This window comes from Kryptolebias marmoratus, linkage group LG18, assembly GCF_001649575.2.
Source record: "Kryptolebias marmoratus isolate JLee-2015 linkage group LG18, ASM164957v2, whole genome shotgun sequence".
NCBI classification, from domain to species: Eukaryota; Metazoa; Chordata; class Actinopteri; order Cyprinodontiformes; family Rivulidae; genus Kryptolebias; species Kryptolebias marmoratus.
Window position 1 is genome coordinate 10,989,870 of NC_051447.1, and position 21,527 is coordinate 11,011,396.

Sequence of the window (21,527 nt, forward strand, 5' to 3'; positions counted from 1 at the left end):
TTTGATTAGCCACAGCTGCCAACATCTGAGCGATTGCATATCGAGGAGAAGCCTCGTCAAATCTCCTGATTAAACTGAGGTGACAGATTGACAGGCAGTAAATCCAAGCGTTCCCGGCGGCGTTAATGACAGCAGCCATGATTCTTATGGAAATGTGTTCGCTGACAATCGTTGAAATGCACTCAATGGTCCAGGGAACACAGATGGAAAAAACAGACACCACCAAAGCATGGCCAGAAGAGAGAAGTTGAGCTACTGTACAGAAGTATGCCACCAGTCGGAGCATTTCTCTGCTAAATTCACTCACAAGAAAGAATGAAGCCTACAGCTGGTGAAGGCAGTAGTCATGTAAACTGCAGTATTTCATCTGGACAGACAGAAATAACAGGTGTTTGCAGAGAAGATTTTAACACTTAGCCCATTTATAATGCCAAACAGTTACAAAAAGTGGTTGTGTTGTGTTAAACATTCAATCAGTGCTTGTTTGTTTTTCAAAGTCAACGATTATACAGAACAAAATCTCACTGCTTTGACAAGTTATTTGAGCCAAATCTCTCAGTATTTTGTTCCAGACATGAAATAATTTTCTATCTGCAAGAACTGGCTGGACGGAGTGACAGAATGCAGGAAGTGTAAAACAGAGTACCTCTGACTATCTGGAAATGTGCAAAATATGTTTTTGTTGTTTCATCGTTTCAGTCAAATTGAGCAAAGTCAGAATTTTCCTTTTTAACCGTAGAAACACAATAAGATGTTATAACATGCTTGTCTGCAGTAATTAGGATAATCTGATTGATGTAAATGAGTTTTTTTTTTTTTTTTTTTTTTACCAAAAATACACATTTAAGAAGAATTCCAATAAAATGAATGGATTTTTTTGAGAAGCATTTTTAAACAGTAATCACTTAAGAAGAAAGACTAAAGTCAGATTGGATAGATAATTTTTGCAAAACTACACACACAAACACACCCACATACACCATTCTGCATCAGTTCTGTCAAAAGTTGCAACTTGTGAAAATAATTAGTTGGATGGAAAATTTGTGTGTACTTACTATAAGTGCAACACATTTCAAACTTAAAAAAATATATATATATATATTTTTTTTTTTTTTTAAACCCATAACTGCTGGGAAAACATTGGTGATGTTCAACACTGAAATTAATTACAGGCTTATCATTCCTCAAAGGAATGAATGTTGCCCTCCTCCTTCCATGGTAGAGTTTTATACTAAAATAATCTTATGAAGATTCCTAAGGTCACTTGGCTTTAGTGGCCATCTTAAATTGGGTTGACTCCAACTATTAATCACTCAGATCTACACTCATTGACTGATTACTTTAATTTCAAAATAATGTATCCAGCACGTCATGAGACATTTTGGTAACACAGACAAATGTACGCAAAGAAACAGGCAAAAACTTTAACAGTAAAAAAAAAGTTTTGCGCCCAACAGTGGTGTAATTTACTACATGAAGTGTTGAGACACCCCCCCACAGTCAAAGAGAATATCCTTCAGCTGGCCATGATAAATATGATCCCAAAGTAACTCCCCACAACCAGGTAGACTTCTCTAAGTACCAGTTTAGGAAGGGAAGGAAGTTCGTGAGAATAATCTGATTTGTCATATTGTATGGGCAAAACATTGTAACAGAAGCAACATTATCAACATATAATTTCTTTCGAGCACTGTTCAACAAATGTGACAAAATGGTAAAGCACAATATTGTCAAACATTTATATTACAGTCCATAAAACCTAATGTTTCATAGATGGGGCATCTTATGGAGAAATCAGTCAAAAGGACCATGGATAGGATAAAAAGGGTAAATAAATTTTGCTTGGAACCTTTAGGGTTTTTTGTGTTATGTGTGTTTTTTTCTTTTTTCCAATACTGTATTGTGCTTCAGTTTCTAATAAAACTGAGAATAACTGAACAAGAACAAAGCACAACCTGTTGAACTGTGCATAAGCAGCTCAACACCCTAATGGAAGGTGGTCTGCAGCAGCCCTCTTATCTGTGGGCCGACTCGAGGGACACGTTCACCCATTCATACACAACATCTGTCTAATGCACATCAGCTGATTCAGTTTTTGTCTCTCAGACAGAGGGTTATGTTCTCTTACATGATCAATATATGTGGAGTACTCAGCCTCTCTGAAAGGAACAAAGACTAAACAATGAGAAGCCAATAGAAAAAAGGAAGAAGTGGGGGTTATTTGAAACATAGGTACCATCTATTTCTAAATGCAGGGATTAATGTATTTGAAGAGAATAGTACCATTGATTACAGAAAAAAATACTTTCTACTGTATATTTAGTTTTCATTTTCAAAGTACAATCAGTAATTAACAGGTAAAATGCACAACAGATGGTGGTGATAAAATGCATTAACAGCCATCAGTTCACCAACCTGTTGCGTTCGCCTCCCAAGGTGTAACACAACACCAAAAACTAAATGTCCCTCATCCCCTGCCTGGACTGATGAAGCAATCAATGGGACCAACTACAGCAACAGGCTGTCAGGTTTTAATTGGATGTTTCTGGCCCCTCGAGTCGGACCAGGAGCATGCCGAGATCCCCGTTTGGTTTCCAAGACACCGTAGAACTCTGGAGCAGCGAAAGGTCGCTCGCTGCCATTTGTGGCCGAAGCACAAATGAGCAAGAATTAAAATGATGCCGACAGGTTGATGCTCAGCAGGTAATGCTCATCCTGCACAGCAGCGGGTTAAGAAAGGTGATCTGTTTTAGGTCCTTGGTGGGGACATACAGAAAGTCAAAGAGATCAAAGTTGGAGTTAAAATAGAGTTGAGCTCATTTCAGACTAACAGTTGTTGAAGTGTTGGCCTCCAAATCACATGAAAAAGGACAATGAAAATCCAAAATAGAAATCTTTAAGAACTTTAACACTCCATACTAATTTTATCAATTCATCAAGCATGATAATCAAATATTTCATTCATTTAATAAATGAACAGACATTCAGTACCATAAAAACACTAACTTTACAGGTCACAGTGACCAAAACTGAGTGTGGATATGTAAAAACAAAGGGATGAAGCACAATTAAAGCATGTTAGAAAGACTAAGATCACACTCACCTTCAGGGCCTGAGAGCGGTTTACCAGCAGTTTTTCTATGTTCCCAGCAGCTGTTGCCACCAGCTCTCTGGCATTGTTGGACTCAACGCTGAAGTGTGTTTTGTGTTTATGGTATATCTAAAAACACAATCACAAGAGAAGAGCTCAGGTCAGTTAAGACCATCTTCTTATGCTATTCTAAAAAGATCAAAAATAAAGTAAAAAGACATCAGCATTGATTAAAGGCTTAAAATGACGATTAGCATAGCATGATACAAGGCAATGGGCAGGCAATATTGTTTTGATGTTTTAGTCCAGACTAAAATTGTGAAAACTCAGTCATTTTTACAGATATTGAGGTAAAGGTTGGTATGTTAGTAGCTGAGATTCCCAACACATAGTTTGAGTGTTCACAAATTACACACAATCTTCATTCAAAATTCTGCCATTAACTATGTAGAGTCAACCCTGTCTGCCTGGATGGATTTTAATCACACTTTAAGGAAATTTAAGATGTCTGCTACAGCCAACAGGCCTTAAAAACAGATAAATGACTATAAATCAAATATTTTACTGATATAGTGCAAATATTTGGTGTGGTAATAGCTGAAAATTATTCACAACACATTTTCCAACCACTACTGTGCCTAAAACTTTAGCATTGCATGTTAGAGGCAACCCTGTTTGTTAGCAAAATATCTCATGAACCACTGGACAGATCTAAATGAAAGCTTCAGAAGCAATCAATGGATGAACATCTACAGCTGATTAACTTTTCGAGCCAATCCAATTCAAAATAACTGCCACAGCTAATCGACATTAGCCAATACATAAAAAGTTCTAACTCAGTCAGTTTTACAATTCTTAAGCTACAATTTGATGTGGTAGTAGCTAACGGTTATTCACATCACATGGTTTCAGCTGGAGGTTGCTTAAAGTTATTTTTAAGATGCAACCAAAACAGCTACAAGTCTGTCATCAACTCTGTCATAATATAATCTTTGTCTAAAGCTGCGGCATGGAAGGCAGCGGCCAATCTGCATTTGTTCAAGGAATGCTAGAGCTTCAATTTTAAAACTTAAATACCAGCTTTTCAGTAGCTTCCAATAATGATTAAAAAAACCCATCCAGTTCTTTAGATCATTTCACAGCTAAACAAAGTAAAAAATAAAAAAAAAATAAAAAAACTCCTTTTAATATAAGATTCTTCTGCTCTCTTCAGACCTTACTGCACATCCACTGAATAAACTGGACTGTCAGGTTATGTAACACAGACTATTCACTCTGAGACAGAATATGTTCCAGCAACAGGAATAAGACACACAAACGCCACACGGCCAATTATTTAGCAGCCTCCAGGGATTTTACTGTCCGACATTCAAACTCTCAGAACTGAGGCCCACACATCTGTTTGTCTCTATGCTCCTGCAGTCTGATCAAGTTTACCTTAGTCATACTAAACAAGTAATAATAGTAAATTTTAGATTTGCATCTTGTTGTTACAAACCTTTACAGTTTATTTTAAAGTTTTAGTTATTTTCTGATTTTAGTTGGTGAGTTTTATTAAAAATTTGACTATGGTTTACTGTGAGTTGTTGCTTTTGTCTATACAAAGGTGTGTGTGACTGAAAGTCCTAAACTCTGTACATTGTTCTGTTTAAAGACTGAATTCAGGGTTGCTTTGAAGCCCATTGATTTTCTTCTCAGAGGCTTTTTCTAAAAGCCAAATGCATCCTGACAATCATTACAGATCTAAAAAGCTTTATGCACTTTGTCAAATGTGAGCTTAAATGCAAGTGTGTGAGAGTGTGTGTCCCCGCAGACCACAGCCATCAGTGTTAAATTATGATGCAGACTTTAATCGGAGTGTGTACATTTTGCCAGCAGACTGAAACGATGCAGCACTATGTCTAATTAAAAACAGCTACTATATATAGACTTGCGATGTGTTGTGACAGCCATAGTTGTGCAAAGACTTAATTTGAGAAGCAAGTTTAGGAACACACACACTTGTGACTACTGAGTTTGCCTAATGGATTTGCATTTTTATTTTTTAATTTATTGCATTCTTTGAAGGAATGCACATTGCCCTTCATTCCAGAGTTAAAAACTAAAAACATTTTATGTTGAGAAATGACACAGTTAAGCCATTTTGGTCAAATATTAGAATATACGCTCAGTGTATGTTGTGAACCACTCAGCTACTACCATATCAAATTTTAGATCAATATCTGTACAACTGATAATAGCCTTTTGTGTGTGATCAACACCAATTTAATAGCTAATAGCTAATGGAACTAGCTGCAGTGGCGATCTTGAACTGGCTCCAAAAGTAATTAGTTGTAGAGGAATATCAAAAGATAATTTCCTGAAAGTTTCAATAAAATCTGTTCACTGGTTCATGAGATGTCTTGGGAACGGACATGCAAACAAACAATATTGTCTGCTTTGGCTTTTCAGCAGCGGTCATATTAAGAATAAAATAAAAATGGTGTGTTAGCCCAACTTTCTCCCTGTTTGCTGTAAACCAGGCTAGGAACTGGAAACCACTTACCTGTTTCAGTCTCTCCAGGCTGCTGGCTGAGTCTGTTAATGTGATCAAATCGTTTTGAATCTGGTTCACCCAGTCTTTTATTCTGCAAACACAGAGAGACATGAATAAGAACCAATCATTCATCAGGCAATAAAGCTTGTGTTTGCCACGTTATGCTGCTTTTATCTCATCCAGAGGAACATTTCAATATTTGATTGCTAAACAACACCAACTTGCTAAAATATCCGTTTAGACTTAGAGACAGGAAGCGTGAAATATTAATGTTTAGCCAAGTGAATACTGTACATTGCTCACATTCACATTAGCCATGCATTAAAGCAAGAGCTATTCGTGTTTATTTGGAGAATGTTGTGTCCTCAGGGTCAAGTCGCTGGTTAATGCGTTTTATCATCAGTAATAATACAGAAAGGGAGCCAGAGATGCATGAAAAGGTTTAAGATTTTGTTTTGTGTAACTTGTAGACATATCTGAAACAGCCTTGTTTGAATCAAAATCAATGAATCAGTCTTGTATTTTAAACATTGGCTCAACTAGTGGCATCATCTAAACCCATAAAAAGATCTAAATCGTAGTTACTGAACACTGGAAATTAGAAATGCACTGAAATAACTTCTGACGATGAGATTCATAGCTACACCCATCACCGTGTACCGTTTACATATTGAAGCCACACATTATCGTCTTGTGTGTGCTGCATGATGACGTTGGTCCAAACGCATCAAAAAATAGCCTTATTTTAGTTAAAACATACATCATGTATATTGTAAAAACTGTAAAACTGTTCTACAACAAATGGATGCCTTCAATGCAACTGGGAGGATTTTAAAAACCAATAGAGTTCATAAAGCATTCATATTAAGTCTAACATTAGGTTTAGTTTGAGAGTGTACAAATGTATACAAGCAAAAAATGTTCCCCCAAAAACTGCATTATGTCTATTTTACCACTTTGTCACAAAAAGGTTCTAGTAGATTTCACTATATTTGGAGAAATACTTACAAAGATGAATTATAATTATTTTGCATCAAAACAATTTAGACTGAAAAATACATTTTTTTTTTTAATTTATAGTCACAGTAATGAGTTTAAACTGGACTAAAAATTGGCTAAAACTAATTGCTGCCACATATGGATAATGTCAAGTTTTGCTACACTTAACAGGAGTGTGAAAGTTGTAGTGGGAAGGACCCAAGCATGCAGACAACAGGCAGCTGCTGGAAGGTCATCAGTCAATAGACTGATTAACCAATAAGAAAACAAAATCTTTAACTTGGAGGGGACCAGGAGCAGAACCAGGAACAGAGTAGGCATGAACAAGAATCTCAGACTGTACATGAACTGAATGTCTGACTGTAGATGACCAGCAGGTGTGAGACACAAAGCAGTGACAGAACAGAGACAAACAATGGCTACGAAGGAACCTAACTGACAGGATAAACTGATAACAGAAGACACAGCTAATAAACTAAAAACAATTAAGCAATAACACAAACAAGACTGAAACATTCTATTAAAATTAATCTGCAAACATGCTTAAAACAGAACTAAGAGAATTCTAAACACTTTGGTACCTCATTACTCGCCTGTTCCGTATTTTCTAATTACCCTGACCTGCACCCACTCAGTAATTGCTTCTCCCTGCATACTTGTACTCCCGGTTTATCTACAAACATTGTTCCATGTCTGCAGAGCTCCCTCTGTGAATTAGCTTTTGTATTTTGTTTGCTGTATATTGTTCAACTTTGTTTCAATTAGCTCTTCTGCCTACGTGTCAGCAGTTTGTTTCAAACCACCAACCTGACAATTTTGCATTTATTATTTATTTCCCAAAATTAAATGGCAAATACATATAGAGTGAGCTGCTACTTGCATCTTTATTTTCTTACTTTGTATTTCGTACAGACATGTCAAAAACCTGTTTTTTTATTTTTTGTTTGTTTGTTTTTGTTTTTTTAACTAAAAGTTACAGTCTGGTTAAAATTTGTCAGCCAATTACATGGTCACTAACCCAAAAACATTCAAGTATTAGTTGCAACGTTTACCTTGCAGGCCTTTAAGTTTTTAACTCTCTCGCCAGCTTTTTAAATTAGTTTTTATAAGCCATTTTCTGTATTTTTATGGACTTTTATAAGGGGCTGACTTGGTTATTCTTCAGCAAAAGCAATCCCCACAGGTAAACAGATGCACCCACAATGCATTTATAACCCTCCTGTTCAGCTGCCACTCTTACAGAGTAAAATGTTATTTACAGAAAATTTATCCTCCCGAAAGTCCTGTTTCACCATACTTCCCCTCCTAGCCACTACTTTTCACACAGCTCAGACATTTTTTGATATATGAACACAGACTGTCTCCTGATTTAAAAAATAAAAAAATAAAGTGTAAAGTGAGCACTAGAAATGTGTGGCATAGCAGCCACATTATATTTAGCCCTCCTAGGGACAGCTGCTCGTAGCCGAGAGCAGATATAAGATGAACAGCACATCTTAATGTCAGCACATTGCCTTAACTTCTGCAGTACAGTCACATACTGTAAACCCACACTGAGCGGTGCCAACGGTGGTCTCTAAAAAAGATGTAGGTGGGTTTAGATTTCAGAGCTCATGTCAGCCTGAATGGAACTTCAGAGTTAAAATAAGGTTCACTAAGCTGCGGGGTGCATATTGAGTTTATTATGCAGGTAAATTTTCCAATGAGTCCAGTTGCCTTTAAGCAGGAAAAGTGAAGCATAACAACAGGTGTCTGATGGGAAAGCTATTAAGTATGCAACACCGATAAAAGAGTTAATTATTTATCCACTTTTCCCATTGTGTCTTATTTGTAAAACAATAATCATTCATTCTATAACTATTATTCATTCATTCATTCATTCATTCATTCTACATTGAAGTGTAATGCGTGATACTTAACACAGCTACTGTGGCAGATCAACTTGTAAAGTTATGTTGCAGTTCTCAGTTTTGTTTCATTGCCAGTCCTCAGTTTATGCACCATCATCCAACTCTCCAAGACTAAACTGATGTCTGAGTGTGAATCTCTGAGCACCCACTGCTGTTGAGGCTGAAGGAAAAGTTGGTAGCAATACATAATACAGCCCAGTAAGTACTGGATACACGTAGTACTTCCCTGACATGTACCTGTATGTAGCCTTTAAGTACAGGTTAACAAGTCACTTTATATTACAGCCTGGTATGTACCAGGGTGTATTATGGATTTTGCAACTAAAACTTTTGATAAAACCACACTTTGCAACAACCACCTTATAATTAGCACGCCTACATTTGAAACAGCATATACAAGATATGATACAGTATATAGCTTCTTTTCCTCATGGATTTTCCATGCTACTTTCACCTTAGAACAGATCATGTATATACAGAGTATACAGTACATATGTTTTTAAATCCCAATTTTTTTTGCACATTTGTCTCTAAATTTTACAAAAACAAAATTTCTCCAGTTAAAGCAATTATGATCACCTACAGTACGCTGAAGCTGTTGAATGAATCAGTTTATACAGTAATCTAATAAAACTTGGAGCTAATGGCTCATTCTAGATACTGTAAAATCTCTGAGCTTAGTAACTCACTCTAAAATTGGTAATAAAATCTGTGTGGTAACTGCTAAAAAGGCTCTACCAGAAAAAAATCATCTTCTTCTTATCAGCAAGAAGGACACATTTGCTGCACATCACCAGGATGTGTAACTTCCTGTTAAGGGAATAAAATAAGCGGGAAGAGAGAATGGAAAAAATAGCCAATAGATGCAGTCTGAAAAGGTTGTTAAACAAAGAAATGTGTAAAAACAAACATATATACAACAGAAACTTGGAGCAGTAGATGGAAAAATTAGATCGTATGACTTTTATTGCCTCTTACGACCCCCTTTACTCTCTCTGCCCTGCTCCTTGGGGAAATTAGAAAGGGGTGGGGGGGGATGAGGGAAAGGAAGGAAACATCTAAAATGGCGGGTGAGCCATGTAGAGCCACTTGGCTACAGTGGCTGTAGACCCCCAGGGATAGAATTGAGAGAAAACCATGTGAAACTCAGCCAAGTGTGAGACCTGCTGGCACTGGAGGCCTCTTTTCTCTCACACTTGTCTCACTGAGTCATTAATATCACCCACTTATGAAGCAAACTGTTTTCTTTAAGACAGACAGTTGTTCAAACCCATGTTTTCTGCTCAACATCTTCTGTTTTCTATTCCAGCTGTTGCTTTCCTCATTTTCTTACCCAATCCAGGACATAGAATAAGGTCAGTGTTAAACACTGTGATGTAGACTGCCCTGGTACATCTTCTAAGGCTGATCATTCTTCGTAAATAATTTGGTTTGAGGGGTTTTTGATTTTGTTGCATCTCAGAAACCAAGATGGTGAGATATTTACACCAGTGAGAGAGAAACACTATGCAGAACTTAGGAATTAATTTTGTGTTGTAGTCAAATTAAAAAGTACAAACCACTAAATTTCAGTTCACTTATTACAGTGAGTAACAGTGTCTACTGCAGCTCTGGAACCAGATCCTGTCAGGTCTTTGACTTTTTTTGTTGTTGTTGTATTCAAAAGCAAATATTTGAAACTTTACCAGAACCTGTTTGCCATTTAGCTTAATTTGAGCAGAGACCAAATTAAATACTTTAGGCCCAAAAGAAAATGAGTAATATCAGTGTCAATCATATGTGTGATTTACTCAAACTACCCACTTCTCAAGAGTTGTGTGTTCATGTTTTACTTTTAACTTTACCCAATTTGGATAGTCATTGAGCTACTTAAATGCTACACCCCATAGTTTTTTCTAAAGTCATAAAATTACATTTTTACAATCAAATGGCTGAAACCTTACCAGCCATTTTCATATGAGAGGACCACAATCAATTTGATTAATTCTAATTCTTCCATTTGACTCACTTAGAAAACTGATGGATAAAAGTAGAATTTATTGTAGTTTCCAGCTATAATTTATGTGGATTCTCACCTTCTGTGCCCACTGCTAATTTCATGGTTTGTTGGCACAGACTACTTTTTAGGAGGCGTGTCTAACATTTAACTATGTTGCCATAATCAATTAACATATAGTTGCAAAGCCAAACAGCATTGCTGTGGGCACAGTTTGCTTAGAAGCCAATAAAAAGTCGAGCATAAGAACTCAGAGGAGCCCCACTTCCAGCAGAAATGCAGTCAAACTCTCCAGTGACTCTGATCCAAAACTAAATGTGGCATTTAATTAAGAAACTTTGAACAAAAAACTGTTAGTATTACAGTTCATGTCCAACTTGTCTTTCCATTCTTGCCAAGTTCTTGTGAAAAACTAAATTGCAAGATCTATTTTTTCTAAAAAGCAAGATTTTCTGTGGCAGATCGACAATATATAAATACTACTTTCTTGAAATTAGTTAAAACTATTTAACAAAAATCCCACATGCTACATGTTTATAGGATTTAAAAGATGTCCAATCTAAAAAAATTAAAATGACAATCCAAAACTAATGTATATTTAGGTGGGTTTTGCAATTTTACCATGTAAATTTGGAATGCTTTTATTGTCACTGTACATAATATATACACAATGGAATTTGGAGAGTTGCAACTGAAACAATGCTCACTGATAAAAATCCATCTATTTTCTTTACCCGCTTTTCTGTGCAGGGTTGTGGGGGGGGAAGGGCTGGTGCCCATCTCCAGCAGTCATCGTGTGACAGGCGGGGTACACCCTGGACAGGATGCAAGTCCATCACAGGGACACGAAGACAACCAACAATTCATGCTTTCATTCAAACCTAGAGACAATTTAGAGGTGGCAATTAACCTAACATGCAAGTTTTTGGTCTATGGGAACAAACCAGAGAGCTCAGGGTCTTGTCCACACAGCAACTGTTCTTCCAAAGCTCTTTATCTGTCATTTGTAAAACTGTCCTTGTAAACAGCATCATTTCTAGAAATGTCTATCCATATAGAAACAACCCAGAAAGCCTACTTCAAAAAACCAAGACTGAGAATTTTAATGTAATTTATGCTAGTATCAACACATTTTCATCAAATGAACATATTGCTTCAATACACCTTGCAAGTCTTACTTTTCCTTTGTCGCCAATGACAACAGAATTTGTTTGCAATGTATTAAAGGTCGACCGGCACTCCCAGTTATCAAAGGCATTTGTTTATTTTGATCTGCTGACTGCAGCTGCAGAACGATCCCCACACCAGGAGACCACTACAGCGTTCATTACATCATGTCTGCTTCTAAAAACCTCTGCTTACTTTCATTTGAATGACGATAGGATTGCTTATCTTGGTTATCTTCCAAGAAAACTAATTACAATGGAGATCATTTGCAGCTCATTAGATTGATATAATCATGTAATAAGAAGGTCTAACACCTGCATTATTTTTGCACATTGTTTACAATCGTGAAATGTGACTCAGTCTGGAACAGAACAGATCATCTCAGGTTCATCGACTACAGAGAGTTGGAGACACTTGGTTGGAGTTTAGACAAACAGGTTGGATAACATGAGGGGCTCAAACTCAAAATGAATGACATAATTTCATCTGGTTCTTTCCACATTATCAGCTCAAACAATAACACGCCGGTGAGTTAAATGGTGCGATAATAAATGAGACGTTAGCCAAAACAGAAAAATTTGCTAAACATATCACATCTTTGTGAAAAGCCCATTGCACAAGTCAGACAATCTGAGCAATCCCTGGGATGAAATGAGCCTATTTGTTGAACGGAGAAAGTTTGTCCTCATTTGTGTCCGATGCTTGTAGCGTTGAGTACAGTGGCTGATCTCACTCCACTTTAATGACTCTGTTACACCAGCTGCCGGGTGTGGGTGAGTCCACGCTTGTCAAAATCTGTCAGTAACCAGAGTGCTGGGTCTCTCAAGGGGTTGCCCAGGGGTCAAAGGTCACCAGAACAGGTGCAACAGTTTGAAGAAGCTACTAATGTACTTCAAAGTCTGCATATACTGTATTTGAAAGATCAATAATGGGCTACACAACATGACAAGACAATGAAAGCACCAACTTTTGGTATAGAAATTAGTGACAAATCTATACATAAACAAGCCTTATTGTTTTTATCCTAACCCACTTCTGAAAGGCAAAAGTGGACGACAAAGTTTTTGCTTGTGTTTTTGTGTGTGTGCACTCATGTGTTTGTTTCCAAAATACACCATCAACCAACTGACTACCTTTTACAGTCAACTTGAGTCAAGATGGCTGCTTCAGCCAATGGACCTTAAAACACAAAAATGGCTACAACTCACACTTTTACACAGAGTTAAGATTTAGTGTAGTAGCCAAGACTACTACAGACCTGTGCTGGCAAAATGAATCACAATGGGGGTTTTACACTATTAAGTTATTATTTTCTCCTTCTTAAAAGCTTCAAAATGTTATATAGTTCATTGTAATTTGGCAGTTTATTACCTGGCAACAAGCTAGTTTTGTTTACGAGTGCGCCGGTTTGAAAACTCGATTTTTATTGGTCTAGAATGATGGTATTGGGAATCCTAGCCCTGTATCTAAGAAGGGGAATGCCTAAGCTTCACCATGAAACATGATCACTTTTAAAGAAGATGCAGAGAACAAATTTTGTCTTTCCCAACACATACTTTTAACACTGTGTCAGTATGTTTGATTATGCTGGAAGACTGTCCTAACTCGTCTTCAAAAAGCAAACAAGCATTTAGAATTTTTTTTTAAATACATCTCAAAAAGCTACTCAGCTCACGTGTTACTTTGTTTCAAAGTGCTCCTGTTCTTAAACTCTGCGAAGAACCAGATCTGAAGTTGGCCTTAGACTTAGTTTTTCTGCAGAATACTTTGAACTTGCTCCAAATTTATTCCTACATTCTTTATAGAAAACAAAGGGTCTTCTCCTTTGAACTGCAGTCCAATATTTAGAATTCTTCAAGTACTGAAAACATTTTCAGACTTGAACAGCTCTGATTTCAGCTGAAAGGCATTGTATTAATATCCAAAAACAAGTGTTTTTTATAATCAAAAGCAGAAGTTTATCCATGCAGGTGGTGGCAGGTGGTTTCTCCCCAACATGACTGACATTTGCGTTTTTAAGTGCACTCTTGTTTACATAGATTACTAGCCAATTGGCATTTTTATTGTTTGTCTTCTCTAAACCATCCAATCCTGTGTAAAGTCTAGAATATTAATTCAACTGATGCTAAAAGTCATCTTGATTACTTGATTTAAAAGTCAAGATCACATCGTTTCTCAGACTTAACGTGTTCATGTTTGAACAGGCCCAAGAAGCCAGGGATGAACAGAACAACACACACTCCCCGTGTAAACATCCTACTACTTTCATACTCTAAACTTAGTCTGCAGAGTCACATTTTATCTCTTAATACAATTAAAACCATCTTGAAGGAGCATTCCTCCTTCAATCTCACCACAATTTGGTAAGAACCGCTTTGCAAGACGGAAACCCTAAATCATCTTCTAATAGTCGGAATCTGGGATTCTAATCTGTTCTTAAAGAGAAAAAACAGCTGAGATCATTATGGGGAACAGGATGCGCGCGCACACACACACACACACACACACAAGGAAAGGCATGTTTGAGGATGTTGGTTTGAGTAAATGAGCCACCAGGGGATTGAAAATAAGAGCTTTGATTGAGGTAATGCAACTAACTGAGAATCGACTATTATTATTATTACTATTATTTTAATTTTCACATTCCCTTTCTGGTCCATTTTGCTGTTTCGTCATTGTGTTTAAACCCATGTTAAGTCTTTGTTTTAACTTCAATATCAGTGCAAACTTGCATTTCCACTTTGATTATTAGTAGAGAACAAAATGAATACCTGCTTCCCTTGCTCTCCACCTTTCTTGTTTATATCACTACAAAGAAAAGAGAAAAGCGATACCCTTTCCTATACTGAGGTCAATTGCACCATAATTGCAGGCTTTGTAAATGTCTATCCTCTTTGCAACAACATTATTAATGTTTCTGCTTCTCCTGTTCATTTTCCTTTGAGCCAATCAGAGCATTTTATAACAACTACCTTTCCTTGACCCAAAACCCTGCGGTTAAGTGAAGCTTTTGTCCGTCATCTTTTCAGGACTCTGTCAAGTACTTGCATTAGTTGTGTAATAGCTGTAGATGACTTGAAATTTTTATGAGCTCTCTGTGAATTTAGGGATTTTGAGAAAACCTGAATCAAGTCAGATTTATACACCTGCAAATCTGTGCATCACCAGTATTAGATCAATTATTTCTGTAAAAACAATACATTGTAGAATGTTATAGAACCTATAAGGTATCCTACCTTTGGGTAGTGTAATCTATAAATACAGTAATAATAATAACTTTATAATAGGTTGTTGAGAACAAAGTTTAGGACTTTATACTTTTTCAGCCAAACTTAGTAACAAGTAAATGTCTCAGAGATTAAACTCTTTTATAAGTTATGCACAGAGCTGAAATAAATTCAAATATACTGTATATTGGAACCTTTAACACCTTATAATTGTTGCCTTTACCAAATACTACAAAAAAAGACACCTCTTGGCTCACAATATAGTGATTATAGCTACTGAGAATGACAAAAAGGCATTGAAAATGTTCAGGTAAAATGAATCCGCTACAACTTCAACTTTTTGATGGGTTGTAAAGATATTTAAATTACCACCTTTAAAAGAAAAAAAGAGCCAAGGGCTTACCTAAAATCTTAGGAAAAGAGTAACAACAGAAACTTGGATTAGGCTTTTGACTCCAAGCTTACTTTAAAGAAATTACAAGGATTTACACTTGAAGCTGCATAAACAAAATAAGAGCCAAATGCAGGAGGCAGGTGGACACGCAACAATGGGACTTTATAAAATAAACTGAAAACAAAAGCAGTAAATCCACAAACCAAAAAGTGAGACCGTTGTGTGACAAAAACCAAACAGAGGAGATGAGGATCTGACAACAGGGGAACTAAAAACCTGGCACCACATTTACTGTAAACTAGTGGAGGAGGAGACGCTGAAGCCAAACGGGAAGCTGTAATAATTACTAACTAAGGCCAGATGTGTGTAAAGTAGAAAGAAAAACCTCCAGTGGGGAACCAGGCAGCAAACAACATGAAACAAAAGGAATCCAACAGAAAACAAGGGTGATCATTTGTTTAAAGATAAGTCTTGGGAAGAAAAGCGATTTGTTTTGCTTTTTATTGCTCATCAGTCCTTCTAGCCATCATAGTCTCTTCCCCAAGCCCTTTGTGAACTCGGCTCAAGTGACTAAACCTCCTCGTCCCCGCTGTCACCTTCACGCTTCCTGAGCAAACACTCCACTCATACATGCATACAGCAAAGCTTCATTTGCAGACAGGCAGTATTTTTGTACTATACAAGTATAAAGGTGGGAAAAGCCACTGGCCAATATGTCCAATCATCAATCTAGTCACCTACTCAGACCGTCTCCCATCAGCGCTGCACTGAGGACCAGTTACACAAAATCACAGTGTCCAGTGTGGCTTGAACACTGTCAATAACAGCCCTTGTGTCTCAATAAAACTCCATTAGGCAGCTCAAAAGGAAGCCATCCCTGGCTTCACTTTGTGGCCCTCTTTCAACATACAAACACATCAGAGGGGCCTGTGGTGCTTCACCAGAGACATATTCTGCACTTGAACCTCTTGATATAATTAGGATGTGCACTTTACAGCAACCCCCCACACATATATTTCAAGGGTTAGGATTTTACCAAAGGTCATCCTCTTTGCTGCAGTAATTTTCTGCAAAATTGTCAAAATTGTCGTCTTGTCATTATGTCACTGCAGCGGACCAGAGGCGCAAAACAATAAATATATTGATATAAAATTAGAAAAAAAACAACCAAAATGGATAAATAAAATATTTTTTTAAAAAGCCCACCAACTAAATCAGAAAGCCATCCATCCACCCATCTATTATCTGCTGCTTGTTCTGGAGTCGGCTTGTGGAGGCAGCAGTTTGAGTAGGGAAGCCCAGACATCTCTCTCTGCAGCCACCTCTTCCAGGAGGGTTCCAAGGCGTTCCCAGGCCAGCTGAGAGACAGTCTCTCCGGAATGTCCTGTCTCTTCCCCGGGGACTCCTCCTAGTTGGACATGCCTAGAACCCCTAGGGAGGCATCTAGGGGGCATCCTCACCAGATGCCCAAACCACCTCAACTGGCTCCTCTCGACGTGGAGGAGCAGCGACTCTAATCGGAGTCCCTCCCTGACAACCGAACTTCTCACCCCGTCTCTAAGGGAGAGCCCAGCTACCCTGCAGAGAAAACTCAGTTCTCGTTCTTTCAGTCACCACCCAAAGTTCATGATCATAGATGAGGGTAGGAACGTAGATCGACCAGTAAACAGAGTTTGATCCTGCAGCTCAGCTCCATCTTCACCTCAGACTGGTACAAAGTACACAATGCTACGGAAGCCGCGCCGATCGGTCTGTCAATCTAAATTCTTCCCTCACTCCTGAATAAAACCCTGAGTCTCATGCAATATTAATTACTTTAATTATATCAGCAACTCATTCTCTATAATGTCCTACATATTAGTAACAACAACAAAAAAAAATGTATAAATAATTAAGCTTCCAAACAACTGATGAGTAACATTGCATCACACACACACACAGTGTTATATCTCAGTGTACATCTGCTTCCTGTACCAAACAGCTCCCATTTAAAACAGCTGTTAGCTATTCCAAAGGTTGCCAGGGAAACAGTGTAATGGAAAATTCTTGGGAATTTTCATGTGGCAAAAGATCCGTAAGAAAATGAGGCCGTGTTGGAGTAACAATTTCCTACAAACTTACATGGCCGTGTGTAACTGAGTGTGCGTACGCTACTGGTGGGAAACTTAACGCAGACTCTGAGACAACACTCAGGGCACATATGGGCACAAAGTTGACTTCCTCTGCCACTGTACACTCTGTAAGCCTTCCCCCTCCAACCAGCGCCCCTTCCCCTAAAAGAGAGGCCTGCCTAAATATAGCCAGGACTGAGAATGGGTTGGAGGGGGAGCGAATGGATGAGAAACAGAGAGAAGGAGTTTGTGTGAATGAGAGAGAAAGAAAAAAAAAAGGAGGGAAACACGTGAGAAAGAAGAAGTGAAAAGACAAACTGTGAAAGGAGAGAGCGAATGAAAACAAAGCCAGATTAAAGAGCAAACGTTATCGGCAGATTTTACAGCCCTGCGTGTGATACTGTTTAAGCTGTCAGCTGCTCGATGCCTCCTGAAATATACGCTCTTACGCCAACTCCCTCATGGCCAAGAGGCACAAATCACAGCCGAGGAAATCCCCGAACAGCGCCGAGACAATGGCGTTCATCTGCCGCTCGTTCCATTTGATTCCTCCTGCAAATCTCTGCACCGTTCGCTTCGATTCAACAAGAGGTGAAGCAAGCTTAAGTTAAAAGTTTTCCCGTCTTTTTTTTTTTTTCCTGTTTGATGAAACGTTGTTAATCCATTCAAGTCTTCTCAAAGAGTCCGAGACTTTGTGATTCAATCTAAACAACATACACCACAATGCCCGGGGCCTTTTTACATTTACCAAAATAAAAGTGAAGATGTAAAAATAGCAATAAAACTATAGCTAGGATTTTTTTTTTTTTTTTAAGGATGTGGACACATTTTCTGGTTCAAGTCCTGCATTGGGACTGCATAAAGCAAAGTGAAAAATGAGAAATTTTTATAACTGCCAACTAACTTCATTCATATCACGAGTATTTAACAGTGTGGCTGCAGCATGGCAGAGTAAAGTCAGTTTTTAATAATGATTTCTCTCTACAAAAACCAGCCTAATAATAACATACTGTGGTTTTATTTGGTGTTTTACCACCTGCTGCTCAAAAAAAGCATGTTTTTGCTCCTGTCTGTGTGCACCCACAAGGGGTTGTTTGTTAGCAAAATTTCTCATGAAGCACTTGACAGATTTCAAATTCATTTAACATGGTTGCCACACACAACTGACCTTAGAAAAAACAAATTGCTACAACTCAGTTGCCTCCACCAAGGAGGTTGTGTTTTCTGTAGTGTTTGTTTGTCTGTGTACAATATTAATCAAAAGTTTATGAACAGATTTTTATAAAATCTTCAGGAATCGGGACATATACTACAAAGAACAAGGGATCCAATTTTGGTGCTGATCCGGTCAACTGTCGGGGTCAAAGGTCAAGGTCACAGGTGATCTTGTGCTCCAACTCTGCAACAGTGTAATGCAGGAATGTCAAACTGCACAGCTGGACGCCTCATGGGTCAAAGGTCAAGGTCATGTGTAACCTCTTTGTTAAAAACTTCTCAGACTGATTCCCAACACATACTCCAAGCACTAAAAGATTGTAAAATGTTGTGCTGTTGTATGAGATCATGTATTATTATTTTCCAGGTTCAATCAAAACAGCTCCGCTTCTGTCATGTCTAAAACTCTGGCATGAAAGGTGGCGTAAGATATGCATTCCTTTAATAAAATCATGTTTTTGGCTGGATAAAATATCTTGTGACCACCACCTGATCGGTACAATGTGCATGTAAAACATTCACGTTTCCCATTTTGAGAAGGGTCTTTAAATTAGTAAATCAGCATGTTCTCCAGATCCATGTATGTTGTCGTTTTTGGACTTTTTTGCCTCGTTTGAAGATCTGTATGCCCACTGATCAGCAGAGATGAGGCCACAAACACAAGAAATGTGACCCTTTATCTGGTTAAGCATGAAATCTAGTTATCTTAGGGGGGAAAAAAGCAAGTGAAAGAAAATGGAGCAGAGGGTGAAAGCCAGATCGAAGTCTCAGGCTGGGTGGCTGAATGAGGGGAAATGTCTCAAAAACACAGATGTTATTTTATTTGGTTAAAAGGACATCTGTAACCAAATCAAAACAGCTAAGCAGTTTAGTATTTTATGGTCTCCTTATCTTCTCTGTCCTGTTTTTTTATTTATTTATTTTATCTTTCCCATTTTTTGAGTGGTCTGGAGAATATTCTGACACCAGATGTCACATTTTAGATTTGATGATGTTCATCAGCTGCCTTCAGGCAACAGCGAGAAAGAGAGATTAAAAAAAAAAAAAAGACACCAAGAGCTGGATAGGAGACTGCTAGCAAAGAGACGAGGAAAGAATGAACACGAAGAATAAAAGTATGGAGCTGAAAAGTGTTTCAATGTTTTTAAAAAATAAAAAATAAAATCCGTTTTCCTGATTTGAGCTTCCCGTCGGCTGCATGTACACAGCCCACAGATCAATTCACTTAGTGCCCATGAAATATAGGGAGTGGGCAGGCCGCTCTGCTAGTCTGACATCATCGTGCTTGGTCATTAGGCTGAGTGCCATGATAGCTCACCACCTTCTCTGGGACCAGACTGAAAAACCAGAGCCTGCTGTCCGAGGGTTCTGTCAGAACCAGCAGGAACATCTCAAAACCTGTTGATTCAGAAGCGAGGTGCCTTTAATCCTCACGCTCGATGGATGGTTTAGACGTAACAGAGGACAGGAGTCAGATTTAGACAGAGGGGATCTCTAAGAGTTCATAATTCTATGGAGCAAGCAGATTATCACCTAAAACTTCAGCTTTCCTGCAAATAAAATGGTGGGAAAAATTGAAAACACTGATTATTGATCATCTATGAGACAAAATAAGAAATTAAAGGCTTAGCAGATCGCCCACTGAGAGTTTTAGACCAAGATCATTTTATGTTGAGAAATGACAGACTTTTGGCTGATTTGGTCAAAACTTGTAAATTATAGTTTGCAAGATTTGTTAGCTCCTGGGAGTATGTGTTCAGGGATAACTCTCAGCTACTACCACACTAAATTTCTGCTCTATATTTGTAACACTGACTGACTCACAGCTATTTTTGTGTTGGCTAATGTCAATTAGCTGTGGAGGCCCTCTTGAATTGGATTGACACTCCAAGTTAATCAGTTGTAGATGTACATCCAATGAGTACTTCCTGAAAATTTCATGACGATCTGTCCTGTAGTTCATGAGATATTTTGCTAACAGACAAGGCTGACTCCAGCAATTAATGCTAATGTTTTAAGCAAAGATTTTGCATAATAAGTACATGTTGTGAATGACTCTCAGGTATAAACACACCAAATTATAGCTCAGTATCTGTAAACTTCATTAAATTATCGCCATTTTTGTGTTTTTTAGGGTCAGTTGGTTGTGACATCCATCTTGGATGGAGTTGGCTCCAAAAGTTAATAAGTTGTAGAGGTACATCCAATAAACATTGCCTGAAAGTTTCATTAAAATCCGCCCACTGGTTCATGAGATATTCTGCTAACAGACACATGCACAAACAAACACATTATTGCCTGCCAGATCAGCTTGAAATTTAACCGAGAGACCTCTCTAATCAGAGTCGTGTCTGTTCAAATTGTCTTCCAGTTTCAAAACAAGGAATTAGAAGAAAATCGGAGGAAATGTTCCCCTCTGAGGTGTGGTGGGGAGAAAGTTAACTCGGTCTGTTGGCAGTTTGGCTCATGTGACAGAGCTGCAGGCTGAGAATAAAAAGCTTTCAAGATCATGTTTCAGAAAGTCAGGGTTGCATCTGACAGCATCTGAGCGCAGATCCCCCCCATCCAGCTTAACACTAAAAGGAATCAAACATCTATGAGGCACGCGCTCATTTCTCAACAGGCTGCTCTGAGGCTGTACTCACACGAGAGCTGATGGGAAGAGTCCTGTCGAGACAGACGAGAGGCTTAACACAAGCAGAACACAGAAGGGGTAATCCATGGCTGTGCGCGCGCGCGTCCTCCCGTTCCTGCTGGAGACACGAGTCACAACAAACGGGGACGAAGAGGCGCTCCGGATCCACAGCGTCCCCTCCGCAGCTCCACCGGTGCGGGTGTGGAACCAAATCTTATCTGCTCTCTGTCCGAGGTACCCCCCCCC

At 38.3% G+C, this 21,527-nt stretch overlaps 1 protein-coding gene across 4 annotated transcripts in view; it reads right to left on the reverse strand.

Annotated features, from left to right (window-relative positions):
- The window catches only part of cacna2d1a (calcium channel, voltage-dependent, alpha 2/delta subunit 1a), a 91,950-nt gene extending 70,450 nt beyond the window's left edge, over positions 1-21,500 (reverse strand). For all 4 annotated transcript variants that reach the window (XM_017414830.3, XM_037981369.1, XM_017414829.3 and 1 more), the window contains exons 1-3: positions 21,292-21,500; positions 5,637-5,718; positions 3,104-3,220 (exon numbers count right to left, since the gene is read on the reverse strand). In XM_017414830.3, the coding sequence (XP_017270319.1) occupies positions 3,104-3,220; positions 5,637-5,718; positions 21,292-21,368 (276 nt within the window). In that variant the 5' untranslated portion in view covers positions 21,369-21,500. The remainder of the gene's footprint in view (positions 1-3,103; positions 3,221-5,636; positions 5,719-21,291) is intronic.
- Positions 21,501-21,527: the final 27 nt, after the last annotated feature.